We start from the raw sequence: 20,019 nt of genomic DNA on the forward strand, positions 1-20,019 counted from the left end.
TGGTGTCGCGTTCGGTGTGGAGGGGAGGAGGGGTGGTGGTGGTGGTGGAGGTGATGGGGAGCGGGGGTGGTGGGTTCGGAGGCTGGCTGGTACCGGCTGGGTGGGGCTGAGAGACGAGTGCGATCCCGAATGACATCATACGGGGGAGGAAGTACGAAACAAGACGTTTTGATAACATATTTCTTAGAATGGACTGAGTGAAAAAGTCTGCGAAGTGATTGTTTTCATACTTTGAGGGTCCCTACTGACCTCCTTCAAGTCATTACAGATAGTAAAAGCCCAGAAAATGTATTTTACACAATATGGGCCCTTTACAGCAGTTCAGTCATAATCCCCAAAACTCTTTGGACACCAGTCATACTCGCCCTTCACAACCCCCCTACAATATGCAACAGTTCCCACCCTGACCCTGGGAACAGGAACAGGAACAGTGACTTCCAGTTGACATCAACAACTGGAAGACGTGTTGCACGTATTCCGGTTTATTATTGGCTGAGCAACGTTTGCAAGGAGCACAATGTTAGCGTCAGGGCAAAGGTTTTTTTTCCCGATTTCCCTGTTTACTAACAATATGGAGTAAAATACAGCTAGTGTCAGCGTCAGGATAGGTGGATACTTCCTCTCCTATAAGGCCACATGCAGGAAACTGCTGATGCACAAAGATAGCAGTAGTGGATATAGGAAGATAGATTCAAGGGCCTGGAAGTGTGATGTTGTTCAGTTGTTCATACTTTGAAAATATTACATTTTACAATACCCAAAAATTTGTTCCCACATACATGTAAGATAATGTGTTCTGCCATTGCTGGACATGTACTTATCTTTAGAAGGAATGTTGAATCTAATCTTTAAATGGTGTTTCACAGCCACACTTTTTTTTTTTTATAGTTACTCTTCCTCTTATATGTGGTTTATTCCTTCAGAGAATGAATGTCACACAAAGATTTCCTTATCTGATTGTTAATTTCTCCATTTTTAGCACTTACAAGTAAGAAGTCAATAGTCGCTGACAGAGTGGGAGTGAAGGAACTGAAAAAGTGAGACAGATTGAGAGAGTCAGAGGAAGAGGGAGAGACTGAGGGACTAGAAATGGACTGCGGGACTCCACGTTATAGCCGTACTTCAGGAACTGTAAGCATTAGTGTGTGCTGTATTCCCCGACTGAAGATTTCATGCCGATACACAGCTGTACTGATGAAAAAATAATAATAAACTCAAATTCTGGATGAAACATCCTCAGGGCTTTTGATTGCACTATTTGCTGCCAGTCTTAGGGACCTAAGTGTCATGGTTATGACTCTTAGCTATTGATTCTTTTATAAAGAGCGTTTTCAGTTTGATTATTACCTCCTTGTGTTTCATGTCTATCCCTGTGTTAATGTTTGTATTTGACCTGTTCCTGTGTTTCATGATTCCCCACTGTGTTTCATTCTGTGTTTAGATTTATGTTTTCTCTCTGTGTTCTGTGTTCTGTTTCCTGTTTTATTTTGTAGTTTCTGCTCCTTGTGTGTTTTCCATCGTGACTTCCTGACTTTGTCCTGTTTCCCGCCCTTGTGATTGTCTGCACCAGTCCTCATGTGTTCCACCTGTGTTCAATTGCCCCTGCCTTCCCTGTGTATATAAGTCTCTGTGCTTCCCCTTGTCTGGTGCCAGTTCGTCTCGTATTGCACGCAGCGGTCCAGCGATCTCACCAAGTCTTGTCTTGTCTCATGTTTTTCCGACCACGTATGCCTGAATTTTTTTGCCTCACGTTTCGAATACCTTTGCCTGATGATTTTGACTTCCTGTGTACCGAACCCTGCCTTGTAATGAAGACCACTTCTTTTTGAAAACTGAACTCTGTCTGCGAGTTGTGCCATTGGGTCCCAGTTCTAGTACGAAACCTTGCACACAGAAACCTGTATTATGAGTTCACTGGAATATGCTGCATACTGTATCCCCCACTTTCACAGGCTGAGTGGGAGGCTGCAAGTGCCAGCAGGGGCTTTTCTGTTCATCCATCTTTCTCTGTCAAAGTCTGATGTGGCAGGTTTTGGGAGTTCTCATGTCTTTAGGAAATTGAAAAGCTGCCTTTTTTTCGTAAGCAAAACACAAATCTCTCAAAGCACAGATGAACCCCTGACAATCACCCCACTGAGGCAGCCTATTTGGAAAATACTAAAATGCAAATGACTAACAAATCGACAAATAAATCCCAAACGTTGTCCACTGATCAGGAGGAGGGTGTAGCAAAATGACCACAACAGAAACCAATCATCCTCCCACCCCAGTCTAAGATGATCATGTGGACAAATTGTTAGGGTTCTGCTAACTTGTATCGTAATGGATTTGTTGAGCCTCTCAGCCTCGACCATGTCACAGAATGTTGTGTTTGGGATGGATCCTGGCCACATTAAATGGGGGACGAGTCCTTGATGAGGAGTCCTTGATCGTAATCCTCAAGATGGTACTTCACACTGAACGGTAGTGAATCATCATGAATAAATTTGCTTTGCCACCTCTCCAGCATATCAATCCCAGGGAGAACGGGCCGGTCAGAGATTACCAGACTATGTTGAGGCTGAGCACCCTGACAGACACCCATCAGGCACAGTCACCCAGTGGTCCAACCAGCTACCAGCATTCAACCAAGCATACAGCCCAACTGGGATGACCCTGTAGAGATTCTGAGTGAATCAGCACAAAAAAGCCCTGAGTCATGTATACCCAGCAGGAAAGAAGAAGTCCTAACTCAGACAAGAATGTGACCAGGCCTGTTTCAACCATCAAGATAAGCCGGTGCCCATGTTCCCAAACAAGTCTGTGCTTATTCTTATTATATTATGGTGATTCTGGGCTAAAAGTACAAGTACTTCTTTATTGGTAAATCTGATTGGAAAGTATAATTTGATTAGGTCATCAGCTGCAGGCACAATGCACGTTAAGCTGCAGCATCTGTGAAGCATTGAATTTCTGTGTTGTTTTCTTGCACATTAAAGAGTTTATGATCTCTGATTGAGTTTGTTTTTCTACTTGATTTCATCTCTTTTTCCATATTACCTTATATAACTATTTGAATTACAGATCTGGAAAACCTTAATATTTGTTAACCTACAATAGCACCTTGTATGTGTCTGTGTGTGTAAAATAGTTTTTGCTCTGATGCTCCACAGGAAGCTATCAAACAGCACACATTGGACAGATGCGATGCTCGAGGATATTTTTGGCAGATGCTCAAAGACAAAGATGTGTTGAAGTCGTTAGCCCTCCACTTGAATGATAGTGTGTGCGTGTGTGCGTGCGTGTGTGCGTGCGTGCGTGCGTGCGTGCGTGTGTGCGTGCGTGTGTGCGTGCGTGTGTGTGTGTGTGTGTGTGTCCACTAGTGAGGAATGTTGAGCCCACAAGTGGCTTGTCTGCTGTGGCTACCAGTGTGTTTGCAGTGCTTTCGAGTACACATGCAAATCAGGGGTCATTTATGCAACAGAGGTACTCACAGTCGTTCTCCTAATGAAGCCCCCATGTGTCCCATTACTGGCTGGCAGACAGCGTAATTGGAAACACAAAACTGCCGGTTGTTTTTTGGTCAGATAAGTATACACGTGCGTTTTCGGCACAGACATTTTACAGTGATTAATCTTATACCTACAAGGATGTTAAAGGGGAGAAAACGAGAGAAGAAAGGTCAGATAAAAAAAAAAAGCAATCTGGTGTAAACAATAAGGTAGACTATAGAAAAGTTGTTGTGAGACTCTACCGTGACATCTGAACATCTATATATGCACAATTCAGGAAAACATGTGAAATGTCTCCTCTGATTGCCGTTTTTTGCATGTTAATGTATCACATGATGGTGTCAAAGCAACCTGTTGGGATTTTAGGTCGACAGAGCCAGTAGAAAAGAAACAGCGTCTGTTTTTTAAATCAGTACACTCTTTGCCTTCCAGTCGATCCTGTCAGATTTTATGCCCTTGCTTCTCATTAAAGATGCTGTGATGGGGTTTTCTTTTGGCTCAACGACCCAGCTGGATATCTCATTTGCATTATCTTTGCTGCTCTCCACTGACTCGTGGTCCCTGAAATCACCATGTAACATCATCACCATAATCCGAGCCAGAAAGAGGAGGAGGAGAAAGTATTTGAGTTAGAGGTTCCTTTGCCACACAGGGATTTTTAAATTTATGAGGAACATTTTATTTGATGTTTTCAAATAAAATGTTGTTACCCGACATCAATTAAAGCCTGTAAAGCAGCAGGGAGTGATTCTGGAGAACCCAACAGACAAACCCACCCTTCCCTTCAGAGCTCTGGGCCACAAATTTATGGGTGTGCATCGCCAAGGTAACAACATTCAAATCTATGCTAGGTGAACCAAAGAGAAATATGGCAGAATCCTTAGCATCCTTTTCCTTGATTTCTTATATGACTATGCCTTTTTAGTCGTATAGAAATCTGTTGCCCAGGAAAAGTCTCTGTCTTTCCTTATGTTACTTCAGAGTGAATGCTGCCCATTGTATATGTGCAGTAGTGTTACTCCCATCATGCTTATGGGCAATGAGAATGTTGTGGATGTTACTGAATGCTATGCTAGCGGATTATATGGATGTTTAATAAGACTTGCTTGGGGCTTGAAACCATGGATGCATTTATATAAATGGCAGCAATGAATGTTCCTTAATGTAAGATAGTATTTAACGATACAATTCTTATTTGTTTATTCGTGTTGAGCCTGAATTTAGTGACTGGGAAAATGAGTCAGTGCAGTGATATAGTTAAGTATTATTTCTATTAGTGTTATTAATTACTCTATTCTTCAGTGTTCTCTGCAGCTAAATGTTACATTCAGAATTAGAGCTGAGCCTTAGGTTAAGTTCATTGATGTATCATAAGGTCTTGAGCTATTAAAAGAGGTTCAATGAAACACTATCTTCTCTTTAAGTGATATGCACTGTCTTTCCATCATTTGGCTTAAAAAGTACACATTTAAAATAGCAGGAATTGACTGTACTGATAGTTTTACAGGTTTATCTTTCAGGGGGATTTTACACTGCAAGGTTGCAAGTGGCCACAGGCCTAAATTCTCCGCAAGGTTGGGCATTGGCAACATATGATGGTTTTATAATTCATTCATATCCGTATATGGTGTGGGGATGGATATGGTGGGTTATGGAGAGCTGCAGCATCAGTGGACTGTAGAAAATATGTCTTTAGCAGCCTGCTTTGTGCCATGTCATTCAGGATGTGCATGAGAGTGTGCTGCAAATAACTATCAAGTTCCAAACCTCACTGACAACAAATGAATCACTAATTACACAGCATTTAAGACATAAAAAGGAAGTGGAAACGCCTGAATGAGCGTGACCATGTTCTGTGTTTCAGTGTTGACTGCACCAATAATGGCCGCAGAGTAAGAGCTGCTGTTGTCATCTAATCAAAGGAACTGAGTGCTGCATCAATGGCCTGTATTGATGAAGATTCCGGCTCAGTGTGGGGCACATGCAGGACCATGCCAGCATCATGTTTTTGGTCCCCTTCGGTCAACTCAAATGCGGAGGACAGCCTTCCTGTACACTCGGGATAACAAGCGTCCCTTTGTGTGCATCTGAGTGAGTGCTTGTGTGTGTGTGTGTTAGTGGAAGTGGAGGGTCGAGGACGGCCCTGATGAGGAGACTGTGACCAGGTGTCATGTGATGGGTGGAAGCGAACACAATCGCCACTTGAAGAAGAAAGTAAACAACATTAACCCCTGTTGGTATTCTCGCCTGCCTGCGGGCCTCCTCAGTGACCCCTCACCCACCAGCACAGAGTCACACAGCACTACATGCGCTTTCTAATGCCTCATGCAATGACCCACTGCTTCAAGCCTGCAGTGTTTACATTATATCAAAATCCTATGGAGCATGTGAGACTCCACCCTGTCCCTCGAGAAAGCAGGATTACAATCATTTCAATCTTTTAAAGACTTTTGCGGGGACAAATAAACAGAGCATGGGGGGTGTTGTTTCCTTTTACATCATATGTGGACGTTCATGTCTGAAATAACTTTTCAAATTGTGTAATGGATGAAATAGAGGTTCCAACCAGATGATTAAAGGACTCTTTCAGGATTCTGGGTCAAATTAACTTCAGGAAAGAGTTTGATTCAACAAACAGAAAATATCTGGGCATTACTCCAGATGTCATGAATCCTGACAGCTGTAAACATAGTGGGGATGATTTTTTTATTGGCTACTGTCTAGTGCAGGCAACAGTGTCTGGAAGTATGATGAGGACATATTATGGATGTTAGCTTTGCTGTACACTTTATTGTTTTGTCTTAATGTGAATGAATGGTACTGTATAATTCAAGGTTTCCTCTGTTGAATTAGTGATGAACCTTTTGGAGACAATAGCCATTGTCAGTTTTCAATTCATACTGTTTTCACCATTAGCATCTCAAAGACCAGGATTTTAGTTTTCAAAGGTTTTGGGGGTAAATGTATAAATGTAGCATTGCTATGTAACACAGATATGAGGAGACAAAAGAAACACAGTGACAGTCTTACACTGTTGTTACAGTCGAGGCCAAAACATCTGTTATTTTAGAGCCATCCTTGAATTTATGAGCGATGTGGAAACTCGGAGCCAGAAGAAAAACAATACTTAAACCTAGACAATGTGAATGTGAGCTTTGCTTCCTTTACTGGGGGAGCAGCCCTTTGGACTCAGACGCTGCTGTCCTTAAACTCTCTCATGCAAGGGCACATGTCAAGAGCTCCTACTTGCACCTTTGACGATAAAAGTTGACAGATTCTCACATAAGAGTCAAATGTAGACTGAATGTATGAATGCATATGAACGCAGAGGGAAGGCTAAATAAAATACATCCAGTTGGAATAAAAACGCTGTGTTCTATAGGTGGTTGAAATCATGTGTTTCAGGAACTGAAGTCAAAATAGTTTTCTGTAAAAAGTCAATATGGAGAGCAAACCCATTATTTCTACTATTTCTAAACTTCTTTAACCTCTATCTATAGGGAACATTGTACATAATGGATTTAAGACTTCACTGAGCACCTATAAAGCACTTTAGACTTCAGCCCCCATATAGATTCCTGAATTACTACTCCCCTATGAGCCAGTTTTTACAGGCTCGTAAAGAGCCATTTCATTCATCCTGATACACCACAAAATGTATTATTTGGGCCCCCCAATGTTTTAAACCTGTTTCAACCATTCAAAAAACATGTATAGATTAAGTGTGTTATGGTTGTGATGATTTATTATTATTGATTATTAATAAATTGATAATGATGCTTGTTAATAATAACATTTATCTCCAAACCACTCTTTATATTTACCATATATTTATTCACTTTCAAGTTCTGAACTTTGGCTTCATTGCTTCTTCAGCAGTACACAATAAACAGATAGTTACAATAACCTGCTCTTGTGTAATTAGGGAGCAGTATATAACTCTTAATCATCGTACCATCAGCTGATGTGGCTCAGGAGTTGGAGTGGGTCATCCACCAACCAGAATATCTGTGGCTCGATCCCCAGCTCCTCCAGTCTGCCCAGGTGACCCTGGGCAAGAACCCCAAATTGTCCCTGACGGCTGTGCTGACAGTGTATTGAATATTATTGTATGTGTAAATGGCGTGTGATAGAAAAAGCGCTATAGATGCACTGTATGAATGTGTGTGTAAATAGTTTAATGGCAAAACTGTAGTGTACTGGGGCAGCTGTGGCTGAGGGGTAGAGTGATCGTCCTCCAACCTGAAGGTCAGTGGTTCGATTTTCAGTATTTTGCATTCCGAAGTGTCCTTGGGCTTAAGTGGCCCCTCATAGATGTTGATAAAGCGTCTGCCAAATGACATGTAATAGTAATAATAACGTGCTTTGAGTGAGCGATAAGACTGAAAAATGCTATATACATAAAATCTGTTTACTATATTGTTGTAATTACCTTCCAATTTAATCAGCCACACTAAATCAAAATACTTTCCTTTCTTTATCAGAGATTGGTAGTGAAAGATTATTTTATAAAAAGTATTTAGCTGTTATAAATGTTTTATATTCCATTATATTTTATATTCCATATAGTCCATTTATATTTTCTAGTCTTGATGGCTGCTCAGATGCTTTACAGTACAAGTCACGTTCACTCTGTCATGCACACATTCATACTGCTTCTGTGTATTGCACAACTCTGCTCATACATCCTGTTTGCACAATAATGGCATTAACAGCACAGTCATCAGGGGCATCATAAGGACAAAGGGTAGCTGTGGATCAAACCACCGACCCACTGGTGGAAAACCTGCCAACGGTTGACTCTGACAACATATTGTAAGTTGTTCCAGTGAACATGACATATTTCTTTGGTTGGAGAAAGTTAAGTGTTCATATAAACTGGAGGACTAAATGTAACATTTAGGGTAAAAAAATATTTCATGCCATCAACTATAAACCTCCCAAAAGCCCAATAAACTGTACAAGACAAAAAATAGGTTTTTCCCACTTTTATTTGGCGTTGATACTACATTTCCATTAAATGATGAATCTGCTGTTAACTCAAAATTACTATTTCCATAAGATATAAGACAATTCATCACAATCATTTTTTGGAAGAGGAAGGTGAATTGTGTTTTCCGGTGTTTACAGCCAACCCTCTTCGCTCAGGGGTCTATTCTCTTACAGGAGTCTACTTGGTCCTGATAAACTGTAACTGCAGCTCAAACACTATGTATACATACAGCCCCCTGCAGTCAACTCATCATGGGACATAAAGAGATTCCAAACAGCCCAATTCGTCTCACTGCAGGCAATGAAGAATTTATAAGAGACCCAGGAACAGAATCATTTAACGCGTCTATCAACAGAATGACCCAGTTTCACTCCACATCACCAGTATGAGTGCTTCCCTTGCTTCAATTTCCCCGCTCACTGCTTCAATAAACCTCTAAATCCTCTTTTTTTCAACTCATTGATTTACAAGTTTTTCTGCCTCTGTTGTCAGAGAAAGACTAACTTTTTGGGATAGTTATTCCCAAACTAAAGTTTCTGCAATATGTCCATTTGCCGTTTTGGTGTTTATCTCCTCTCCTACTGTGCATCTAGTATCATGGAAAGATAGAAACCCCAGCTGTGGACTAAGATGAAACTCATTTAGATTACATTACTTTGCATGGGTGGATAAATCGTGAAGGAACAACATGTGCACCTCAGAGACTCTCCCGGTCTTTGAGCAGTTTTCAGGTCTTTGTGTTCGGACACGCTGCACGAGATTCAGACTCGTTGGAGTATATGGGTGGTGCTGCCGACATTCTTTACAGCTTTCTTTGCTCACTTATATTTTTACATAAACTCTCCAGAGAAGTCTTGTTCGTTTCGCTCAGAAAAGAAGAAAAGCTCTCGTACGTAACACCCCTGGCAAGATGTTGGAGGAGAGGAATGACAATTTTATGGCTGCCGTTATGAACAGCTGCATTGTAACCACAGGAGGCAGCACATTAACAGCTTAAATTAATTTGAAAGACCACATTGTTTTATGAAAAATATCTGAGTAAACGCAGCGAGGGATGGGACAGAAACTGGGGCAGTTTCTTTCTTCAACCACCAGAACATAAATACATTTCTATCTGTAGGGATTGGAAAATGCAGCATCGTTTTTTATTATAAGAACAAAACCTAATCCTCGTTTTTGAGAGTTCAATGATTTTGAATCAAAGCACTCTTGTTTATATGTCCTGTAAAAAGCAGCCTTCTATTTTTTTTAATTTTTTTTACAAATGCCAGAAGGCTTTATATAACTTGGAGAAGTGATGTGGCGATAACATTTCAAAAGTTAGGCAAACTGAAGAGCCTTTCTCTGTGTGTGCGTCACAGCGCAGACAAAAATACACCGATGGCCAAAATACTTTCAGGAGAATACGCAATCAAGGTAGTGGACCCTGTTGCACAGTTCACAAGCTCTGTGTTAGGGCTCTATAGGAGAGGTCCCTCGTCTGCAGGGTGAGCAAGTTCAGGGTTAAAGCAGCAGGGAGTTGGTATGTTAGGTAGCACATGATTTGAAACAGTAGGCTGTTCGGGGAGAGTTATTGTGTGTTTTCAATGTGGAACGGACGACTGATTGACAAATGTCCGACTCACAGCTTGACATAGCTTGACTTCAGATTTCAGACTGGTATTAACTCATCTGTGCGATGTTGGCCTGCCTCACTTTCATCTAACCTGACCTCAACAACAACCATAACCCCCGCAGCTTCACCTTTCCCCTCGGAACTCTGCAAGTAAAGAAAATGCAATCTGCATGGGGCCTTTGATGTGGGTCGAATGGCCATATTCAAAAATGTTGTCACATGATGTGCACGGGCACGCATAGTGTTTTACCTAGGGATACTAAATGAAACAGACACAAGATCTAATGTTGCACTTCACGGTTTCATATACCAGACAGTTTCAGGCTGCATCAAATATCAGATTTGTTGTGGAGCTTGACTGCGACGAGCATGAAGAAATGGACAATTATCAGCTATTTCCTCCTGTAGCTCTTTTTTCCATTTGGGAAGAAGTGGCAACTCAAGTAATTCATGAGAGCAACTGGAGACTTGAATAGTTTCCATGTTTAAAGCTGCTACAATCAATATGATTATAGTAATATATATAGTGTATTGTAGTAATGTAGAAGTAGTAGTAATAGTTGTGGTAAAGTATATAGTGAGGTAACTGATGGAGGATTGTCCATCAGAACCTTTTTAAACATCTCACAGGTTATAACCTCCATGAAGGTTATGTTTGTTTTCAGTTTGTTGGTTTATTTGTCAGCAGGATTATGCAAAAACTTCTAACCTGAATTCCACAAAATTCAGTGGAGGGAGGGGGTCTGGGCCTTTTTAATTTTGGATCAAGGGGTAGATCCTGGAATTTTTCTTTCACGTTCTTAAAATGTTGATAACCTAAAATAATTTAGGTTATCAGACCATTGCTTTGCCATTCATGTAGTTTGGGTTTTAAGGTCTGTAAGTTTATTATTGTTGTTTAACCTCTCACAAGTGCCGTCTCCAGCAGTCGTACACAGCTGTTTTCAGTATGGAAAAGCTTTAAACCAACAGTATACCGTCACAGCATTAGAGAGCAGTGATAAAGTTAACAGCTTCCTAGTGAACACAGTGGTGCATTTAAGGTAAAGCGCTGCATATTTCCCTCAGGAGTTGGTGGAGATCAAAGCAGAGCAAGAAAGTGAATATTATATTTTATATTCTCTACGCTAAATCTACTTTATTAGGTGATAAAATGTCAGCAGCTCGTTGTGGGGACACCACATGGCCAAAATGGCTGGAATCAGTGAAACTTATGTACTGTAATAAGTAACATAAAAGGAAATTTGTCATGTTGCATGTCAAAGTCAATTTATTAATATTAATAGAACATAGCATGCTCTTGTATGATGTCCTCTTCAGCTTTCAAGATACAAGACTAAGTCAATTCCAGCTAGCTAGCAGAAAAACAAAGCTGTTAATCAATCAAATGAAATGAAAGAGACTGTAAAGTGGCACTGTTGGTAATGTAGGAACAAAGGTCTTACAGGCTTGACTCATACTACAAGACTAAAAGTTAAAAAGAAAAATTAACGTATAATAAGACAGTATTGACAGAAACAGGCTTATTTATATGTGTTATCCACATATAAAGGAAATCTGAAATGTCTAAGACAAAGAAGTCAGCTGTCAACGTATATAGGCCACAGTGTGGATATAAAAGATGATAGAAAGGCTGAATGGCTTCAATGAAAGCGACTCTTTCTGAGATGTTTCTTGCTGTTTCTTAACTCACATGGCATTTACACATGTTGCAAAGGTCAACCTGTTCACCCCGAAGGCAAAAAAGATCTATCCTTGATGTTTCCCAAAAACTGATCAATGCCAAAACCAAATCTCAGAAGGAAGTGAGATTGTGGAGCAGAGAGGAATGAAAGTATTTTAATATCAGTGGTTTTCCTTCGATGCAATGGGAAGCACTGTTGTCTCTAACCTTTTTAGAAACAAACGAGTGGGAATTCAGCAGGGACTTTCCTTACTTCCTTTATGGAGAGTATGTCCGCCATGAGGTACACTAACACTGCGACCACAAATTCCCATCTCTAAGATAGCCCTGCTTTGCAGCTCCAAACAAAGATGTTCTTGTGCAAACGGATGAGGGAGACGATCATGTGCTTGATATTATCTGTTTATGAAGTGGTAATACAGTGGCCTTCTATGTTCCAACCGGCAGGGTTGACCTCTCTTCTCACTGTTATTTTGTATTTCTAATTAACCTGGAAGCTAACTGTGGGTCTGAATGTTGTGACATACAGAAAGGCGAGGGCAAGTTGACGTCTTTTTCTGCAAATGTTTTATAGCGTCAGGTCATATCTTTGAAAACTATTGTATATCTTATACATTCAGCGAGCAGCATTGGAGAAAATGATCAGTGCTGAATCATTTGAGGAAGCTGCTATTATAAATATGTGCTGGTGTGACACTCAGTGGACAAAGTGTAAAACTCATCATACAGTCAGACTGAACTGACTGTTTCCATTTCTGAAAGCTGATTTTATTCATGCTGTGTTTTTCCACTCTGCAGCTTCACTGTAAAAAGTTTTCGTTTTTTTTGCTCATATGACAGTTGAATCATAAAGGTAATGTATTAAAATGTAAAGCTACCTCATGTAAATTGTTATGATTGTCTCTAGCATTGAGAAATAATTGGTATTTTGGTACTCTATACTTGATAAATTATTACTATTAACTTGTTAAGCTTTTTGAGATATGTTTGAGGATGGACCTTTACCCTTGTCAATGTATTTTAATGGTGTTGTGATAATCCAATGTACCAGGAGATGGCAGCATTATCAAAATGACTTAGAAATGCAGCTCCAGCTAATGTGTGAAGAATCGAGTTGTTCAGAAAAGAAGCCTTTCTGGCTACGGACTTTATTGATCTTGATGAGGGATTTTAAAGCCATATATTCGTCTGATAAGAAAAAATGCAGCAAAGATAATTTACATGAAGCCCTCCAACTTTAACTTCAAAATCTGGTAACTATTCTATTTTTCAGATTTTGCGGCAAACGAGCAGCTAAATGCTTCAATGGCTTAAATTTTGTTGTGTTTTGCTCTATAAAACATAATTGTCAGCATATATAAAGAAATATTGAATGAAGTTGCAGCTTTTAATATACAGACCTAATATAAGGAACTAACATATATTTCATTACATATTAAGGCAGTCATTATAAAGATCAGTTCAGAGAAACACAGCAGTTAAACAACTTTTTTTACATACAGTAAGATGAGAAGATTGTTACCACTCACATGAATATGACGCTTCTGTCAGCAGTCAATTAGCTTAACATGGAACAATAAGTGGAAACAGTTGGTCTGACTTTATATACAGAATAGGGCTAGATAAACAACATGCTATTTAAGGATTTTAACTTCTTTAAAATCATTGTGCTAAGCTAAACAGCCACTGGCTGCCGCTTCATATTCATATTACTGAGTGATATGTATCAATTACACATCTAAATATGGCAAAGAAAGCAAATTAACAATTTTTTCTGAACTATTCCTGGAGAGTACATGCACCCAACACTTTCCTCCAGCTTGTTACTTTACATAAAAGGTTTGTTATATAATGTTAATAATACAGAGTGAACAAAAATCAGCAGCACAAAACAAAACAATCCCATTTAGTTAAAAGTAAACATAACAAGCATGAGGAATTATATTAACCCTCATAAAATAAAAAGGGAAATTACAAATAACTTGCCAAGGGATCCTCAAAGGATAAGTGGTATGGATGGATGGTTAAATAGATGGTTAAGGCAGTGAAAAACAGTGACATGAACACAATAACAAACACTGATGATAAAAAATACAGCTGTGGTAGAAACAATGTTAATAATGCCACAAATAAAACTTATAAAAATAAAGATGATGTAAGAAGAAGTAGGAAAAAAGTTCTAACCACCCATTCAAGGCAAAGGCAATCCAAATAAAAAGAAATATTACAACATAATCCAAGATACATTACATACATTGATAAACTTCAATTGTCATTTAACAATAGTGACATTAGAATACTGGTAAGTATCCTAATAATAATAATAATAATAATAATTATCTAACAATCTCTCCTCTTTAGAACATTATTCTCAGTCTCCTGAGACTTGTAAGTGAAATGTATAAATACTCTGTTCATGAGCTGACGAAGTAAAATTTGTTAAATCTCTTTCTGTCTTACGTTATCTTACATCTGTTCCTCTTGACTCTTTCCCTGAGGACTAATGAGGCAACAGGTCATCCTGAACTCTGTCCTGTAACATATCCCGACTTTGATGTCTGACGACCTCCTGTCTGTTGTGAATTAACTGACTTTCGGGTGGTTTCTTTCAGATTCTGGGGCTGTGACCGAGTAGCACAGGAGAAAAAGCGGCTGCGAAAACCCTCTCCAGAGAAATAATACAGCAGTGGGTCGAAACACGTGTTGGCAGCAGCCAGGCAGAGTGTCACCACGACAGACTTATGCATTTGAATCCTCTCCGAGCAGTTGGAGTGATCCCGGGACAGGAAGACAGTGCGCAGCACGTGGTAAGGCATGAAGCTGATCGTGAATGTCAACAAGACGATGACAATCATTCGAATGGCTTTGGTGCCCATGGCCCGCTGCTGTTGTTGAGCAGAGAGGGTGCGAGACAGTTGGGAGCGAGACAGTAGGGTGTGGATTATGCCGGCATAGCAGAGCAGGATCACCAGTAATGGCAGGACAAAGCCTATCACCAGGGACAAATAGTTCAGCACTTTGAGTTTATCACCGATTTTACCCGGCGGAGCATCGAAGCACTTGGTTGTATTTGTGTTCGAGTCTACATATTGACCTGACATGAGGAAGGGAGACGATAAAAGACAGATAAACACCCAGATGCCAACACACACCTGGCGAGCACGGTTCACTGTCATCAGCTGCAGGTTCTTCACAGGATAGACAATGGCCAGGAAACGCGTGAACGACATGGCGACCATGAAGTAGATGCTGCAGTAGAGGTTTACATAGAGAGCATAGGAGCTGAAGACACAGAGGAAATTCCCCATGCTCCAGTGGCCCTTTCTGACATAGTAGATAATTCGCAGTGGCAGCGTCATCACACACAGCAGATCAGCCACAACCAGGTTAATCATGTAGACGTGGAAGGGGGAACTTTGGCGGTTCGTTTTGATCAGCACCACCAGGGCTAAGCCGTTCCCAGTGAGGCCCAGCAAAGTGATGATGGTGTAGGATATGGAGTAAACCTGGTTGCGGAAGTCATCTATGGACGAGCAGTTGGTGGAGTTGCTCCCCGTGCTGTTGGTCAGGCTTTGCGGCTCCATTTGTGGTTACACCTCTTCCTGCTGGGACAGAAATAAAAGAAATGATGCTGCAAAACACAGAAACTTGCAGAGTGTTGACATGTGGCAGGATGATAAAGATTCAGCTTTTCTAATGTTTTTTTCCATGCATTTAACAAGATGAATTCAGCTGGAGTTGCAACTGACAGTGACTGGGACTGATCCAATTCTTTATTCCATCATCTAAATAAGAACATCCCATGTCTGTAGCCTCAATTGACAATGCAAAGGTAATTTTTAGAACATTTTTATTGCCGTCATGATAAAAAAATAGATCCAGCTTAATGGGATCTCCTGCACCTTATTGTGAACCTTTCTGTGCAACTGAATAAACACGCACCATCCAATATAATCCGTGGTCGCCAACCCGTCGATCCCGATCTATCAGCTGTGTGTCGGTTTTCTGTTGTTCACACGGCAGAGTTGTCTTCAAAACAAGTTGGTTTATGTACTAAACTAAACACCAGGACACTACGGAATGAAGACGTGCATCTTCCGGTCTGTCGATAACAATCAAAGCCCCGATAGAACAAATGAATGGATTCATAAAGTGAAACGTTGGAGTGCTTTCACTTTGAAACGGGTTCGGGAAGTGTTGTAAATACATTTGTGTCATAGACAGATAAAGATTGTGTTTCACTGAAGAATAAACAGAGACAATTATCTTTTACCTGAGTTTTAATGTTCACCTGTTGAAATTATGTCACAAACATGCATTTTAAAATATTAAAACCACTTTCTGTATGCGTTTCAAAATAAAAGAAGTCCGGCATTTCTGTTGACGGAATCCATTCTTTTGTTTATAAAGTGTTTTTTACTGTGAAATATTTGTAGGAGCAGAAGATGCATACTGTATAGTACTGGTATTTATTTGAGTACACAGAACTACTTTCATACAAGGAAATAATCATATTTGTGGCCATATTCAAGGCAAAGCCTATGTAAAAACATTGTGCTACAGTAGCAGCTCCTCTGCAGAACATATTGTTGAACTGAAGCTAAATATTGTGCACTGAACAGATGCTGGAAATATGAATTGATATTTATGTGAATATTGTGCATGGAATAGATAAAGTTGCACAACTGCCTTTCTTTGTGTATATTTATGCTTGTACATTCAGCCTTTAACAGAAATTGCAAAAACGAATAAATATGACCCTCCTAAGTGGGTTTTTTGGAAGCTATCAGGGTGGCAGATCTCGGCTTACATTCGGAAATTAAAAAGTGATCTTGGGCTTGAAAAGGTTGGTGACCACTGATCTATAGTAATGAAAGCATTTACATTGCTCAAACAGTGAATGGCTACTAAAAACATTACAGTTACATGCTTTACTTTAACTTCTCTGTCTTCCCCTGAACAAAAGAAAGTTTTTCTTACCGCTGAGGTCCTGTCTGCTGTCAGGTAAGTCGATCGTCTCTGCTGCCTCAGATCAAGTCTCCTCCGCCTCTCTGACTTCTCTGCCAGATGCTGCAGCAGTGGTGGGAGGACACTGCAGCAGGTGGCTGCCTCTTCACAACCCTCAGCTGTTGTTTGGATGCTTATTCAGAGTAGGAACGCTCTTTCTATGTAGCACAACAACATCATCAGACATCACTGACAACAAAAACCACACAACTACGGGAAAAACTTTTAAGTTCTGCTCTTGTTACTTTGCTGCTCTCACTGATTCTTTTCCATTAATACATTTTCCTAAATGCATCCTAGTCCTCAATTTTTTAGGCACCAACAGACCTACTGGCTTGATTTCCCCCACATTTTCCCCTTCTCATACTTTGATATTCTGTTGTATTTTCATCCCTGGTGTTCATATTTTTTTAAACATAAAATCAGGTTATGTTTGATGAACTGGTGATACAAAACGTGTAATAAAACATGTTAAATACACCTAACTAAAACCAAAAGACAGACAATCGCAACACCCCCAAATAGATCTCTATAAAGTCACACACACACACACACACACACACACACACACACACACACACACACACACACACACACACTCACTCACTCACTCACTCACTCACTCACTCACTCACTCACACCCCGACACATTAATGGCCATTTACAAGATAAACCCTCTGTATAAACTTGCTGTAGAACATCACCAAGTTTGAATGTAAGCTATTTTATTTAGTTGCCTTATTGTGAAAGGTTGGTCAGTGAATTTGTGTTTCCTGTCATCATTGGCAGTGCAGCTGTATGGGACCGAGACTTGACTGTGTGCAGAAAAATAAAAGACATGTCGTCCTGGTTCAAGTCCACGTTCTTATTTTACCATTAGCTCTCAGTAAAGGCAAATTAAACCCCTCAGCTACATGAACATCATACAACTGCGAATCTGCGACACACACACAGCCAGTGTGATGTAATAAACTGGTTCATTGTTTGACTCACCCTTCTGTGGAAAGACATCTGTCAGCAGTGTCTGCCCTCTGGTAGTTTTCTTTCTCTTTCCTTTCTTTTTATTTTCTTTTCTGATTCCCTCACTTTACGTTTGCTGTCCTGATTAGACACCACTTCTCGAGTAGTCAGCCACTCACTTTTCTTATGATTATAGAAGAAACGAGCAGCAAGGACTAAACCATTTGTTTGCAGGGGTGAGACAGGTGACTTCAGGAAGCCTCCACTATTTTTGGATACAAACTTCAGTCAATCAATAGATTTATTCAGCCATTTTCATTAAGTACTGAATTAAATTAATACTATTCATTATTTATTTTACTCATTTGGGCTTTTTAAGGGCCCCCCTCCCCTTGGGCTACTGGGAAATCGGTTCCATTTTTCCCCTGAGCAGGACTCCACCCACTCATTTTTGATCTTACATTATTCTGGTAAGGTGCATTTCAAACAGGTTTCAATGTTGAGCCAGGACAAATCATTAAGGAGCAATGCAGTAGAGATGCATGGTACTTTACAATCTTTATTAGTAACATCTTTATGAGCCCAACACGTGTATAATTTAGTGTTAGTCCATGAGTGACCAGTGTAAATTACATTAAGAATCTTTTCTTGGCACTGATGCAAGTGTAAAAGGGATCTGCTGATCATTGTGGTTTTAGATGTTTGCCCAGTGCAGGTGTTCCAGGTCTATGGATCTATTTGCCCGACCATTTACAGTTGATGATAAAAGTGGGAGTTGCCCAGTAAGTAGTGAACAGTAAATATTGGACTGTTAAGAAGTCATATGAGAGTGGTTTTAGTCTCTCTTTCCACAGCAATAATATAAATTATACCACTGGCCCAAGAAGATGTTTCGATTGTTTAATAGGAAAATTTAAATAAACCCAATCCTCCAAACAATGTTTCCTTCAATGGATTTCAAAGATGCTGATGCTGCGAGTTAAGAGAAACAAAACAAAACAAAAATATGGGGAATTCGGGACAGATATTCATATAGTAAGTGTGAAGGGACTTTGGCAGGCCGTTGGTGTACCACTTGGCCACATCGTGAGGATAGATTGTAAAGTAAAATAAAATACACATCCCAGAGCTGAAATTAGAGTGAAGAGGAGATCTATCACATCCCATAACCCAGAAGTCATACCCCTGGTACTTGACAATAACTAAGTTCACAAAAACATACCAATAATGTCCCTGACATTAAAACAAAACTTTTACAGCCACCCACCATTTTCTTATTGTCCTTGTTGAGTAATCTGTTGAGTTTTAGTAGTGTCACACACAGTCACACAGTCTCCTGATTGGCTGTTTGGCATGGCTGTCAGGCTAGGGGGATCGGTTACCTAGTCATACATGCCAGGGAAGTTTTGAAAAAGGGAGGGGTGTCCTTATCATCAAGTGATTGAGACAGGCCGAGATCTAGACTGCTCAGACTGCTCATTCCATGACTTAAGACGGCAGCAGGGTATATCTTATTTGGATTTGTGACGAAAACAGGAGGTTGCATTCGATCGGTGGGTTAATTCCTGTAGTGCTTTTGACAATGTTAAACTGAAAGACTTACTGCTACTGGAACTGTTTAAAGTCAGTGTCCCAAGGGAGATGGAGGACTATCTAAATGAACGTGATGCGACCAGCAGAATAGGCTGATTGCTACAAGGTGGCCCACAGCCAATCTGGGGGACTGATTGGGAGGAGAAGGCCCCTTGAAGAGAAGCAGGGGGAAGACCACCCACAAAGGGAGGCCAGGTGATCATGGGGCATGTCGCCCTCTAGTTGCAGAAATGAACCCTCGTTTCCAATCATGCCCGTCTCGGGAAGGGGGTTCTTTTCCACCCTCAGGTCACAGTACCATGCATAGAATGGAGATCCAGTGCCATTGTTGTCACAATTTGGGCCATAAGAAGAGTCAGTGCCCAAACTTTATTGACAGGTTTGGTCCAGCCAAGCCATTTGGGTTGGTGTCGATAGGAGACAAAGTTGTAGATGACCTTGATGGTGACGAAGGCTTCATCTTCACTTGCTCAGGTCAAAGCCATGTTGTCTAGTCCTCCAGTGATTAGAGCTCCAGATTTCCGTCTGCCATTTCAGCTTGCAGTGGATGCCTGCGATGTGGGAGCCGATTTGTTTCAAGCAGGGGAGGATGGTTGTGAGAGACCAGTGGCTTACTTCTTGAAACTCAATGAGACAACGTGTGAATAAGAATTATTACATGTCAGGCGTCATTTAT

General features: G+C 40.5%; 1 protein-coding gene across 3 annotated transcripts; it reads right to left on the reverse strand.

Annotated features, from left to right (window-relative positions):
* Window positions 1-13,060: 13,060 nt before the first annotated feature.
* On the reverse strand, window positions 13,061-17,917 carry cysltr1 (cysteinyl leukotriene receptor 1). Of its 3 annotated transcripts, none has more exons than XM_034598318.1 (3): window positions 17,784-17,917; window positions 16,764-16,948; window positions 13,061-15,385 (listed from the first exon to the last, which is right to left on the reverse strand). In XM_034598318.1, exon 3 carries the CDS (start codon window positions 15,365-15,367, stop codon window positions 14,300-14,302), a length of 1,068 nt encoding a protein of 355 aa, XP_034454209.1. In that variant the 5' UTR covers window positions 15,368-15,385; window positions 16,764-16,948; window positions 17,784-17,917; the 3' UTR covers window positions 13,061-14,299. The 3 variants fall into 3 exon arrangements, with proteins under 3 accessions (XP_034454209.1, XP_034454208.1, XP_034454207.1); XM_034598317.1 differs by having other exon boundaries at window positions 13,062-15,388; window positions 16,764-16,923; XM_034598316.1 differs by having other exon boundaries at window positions 13,062-15,388.
* Window positions 17,918-20,019: the final 2,102 nt, after the last annotated feature.

Source organism: Hippoglossus hippoglossus, chromosome 10 (genome assembly GCF_009819705.1).
Source record: "Hippoglossus hippoglossus isolate fHipHip1 chromosome 10, fHipHip1.pri, whole genome shotgun sequence".
Classification (NCBI taxonomy): Eukaryota; Metazoa; Chordata; class Actinopteri; order Pleuronectiformes; family Pleuronectidae; genus Hippoglossus; species Hippoglossus hippoglossus.

Coding starts and splice junctions, on each gene's coding strand:
- cysltr1 (XM_034598318.1), bottom strand. CDS start 15,367: ATGGAGCCGCAAAGCCTGACCAACAGCACGGGGAGCAACTCCACCAAC.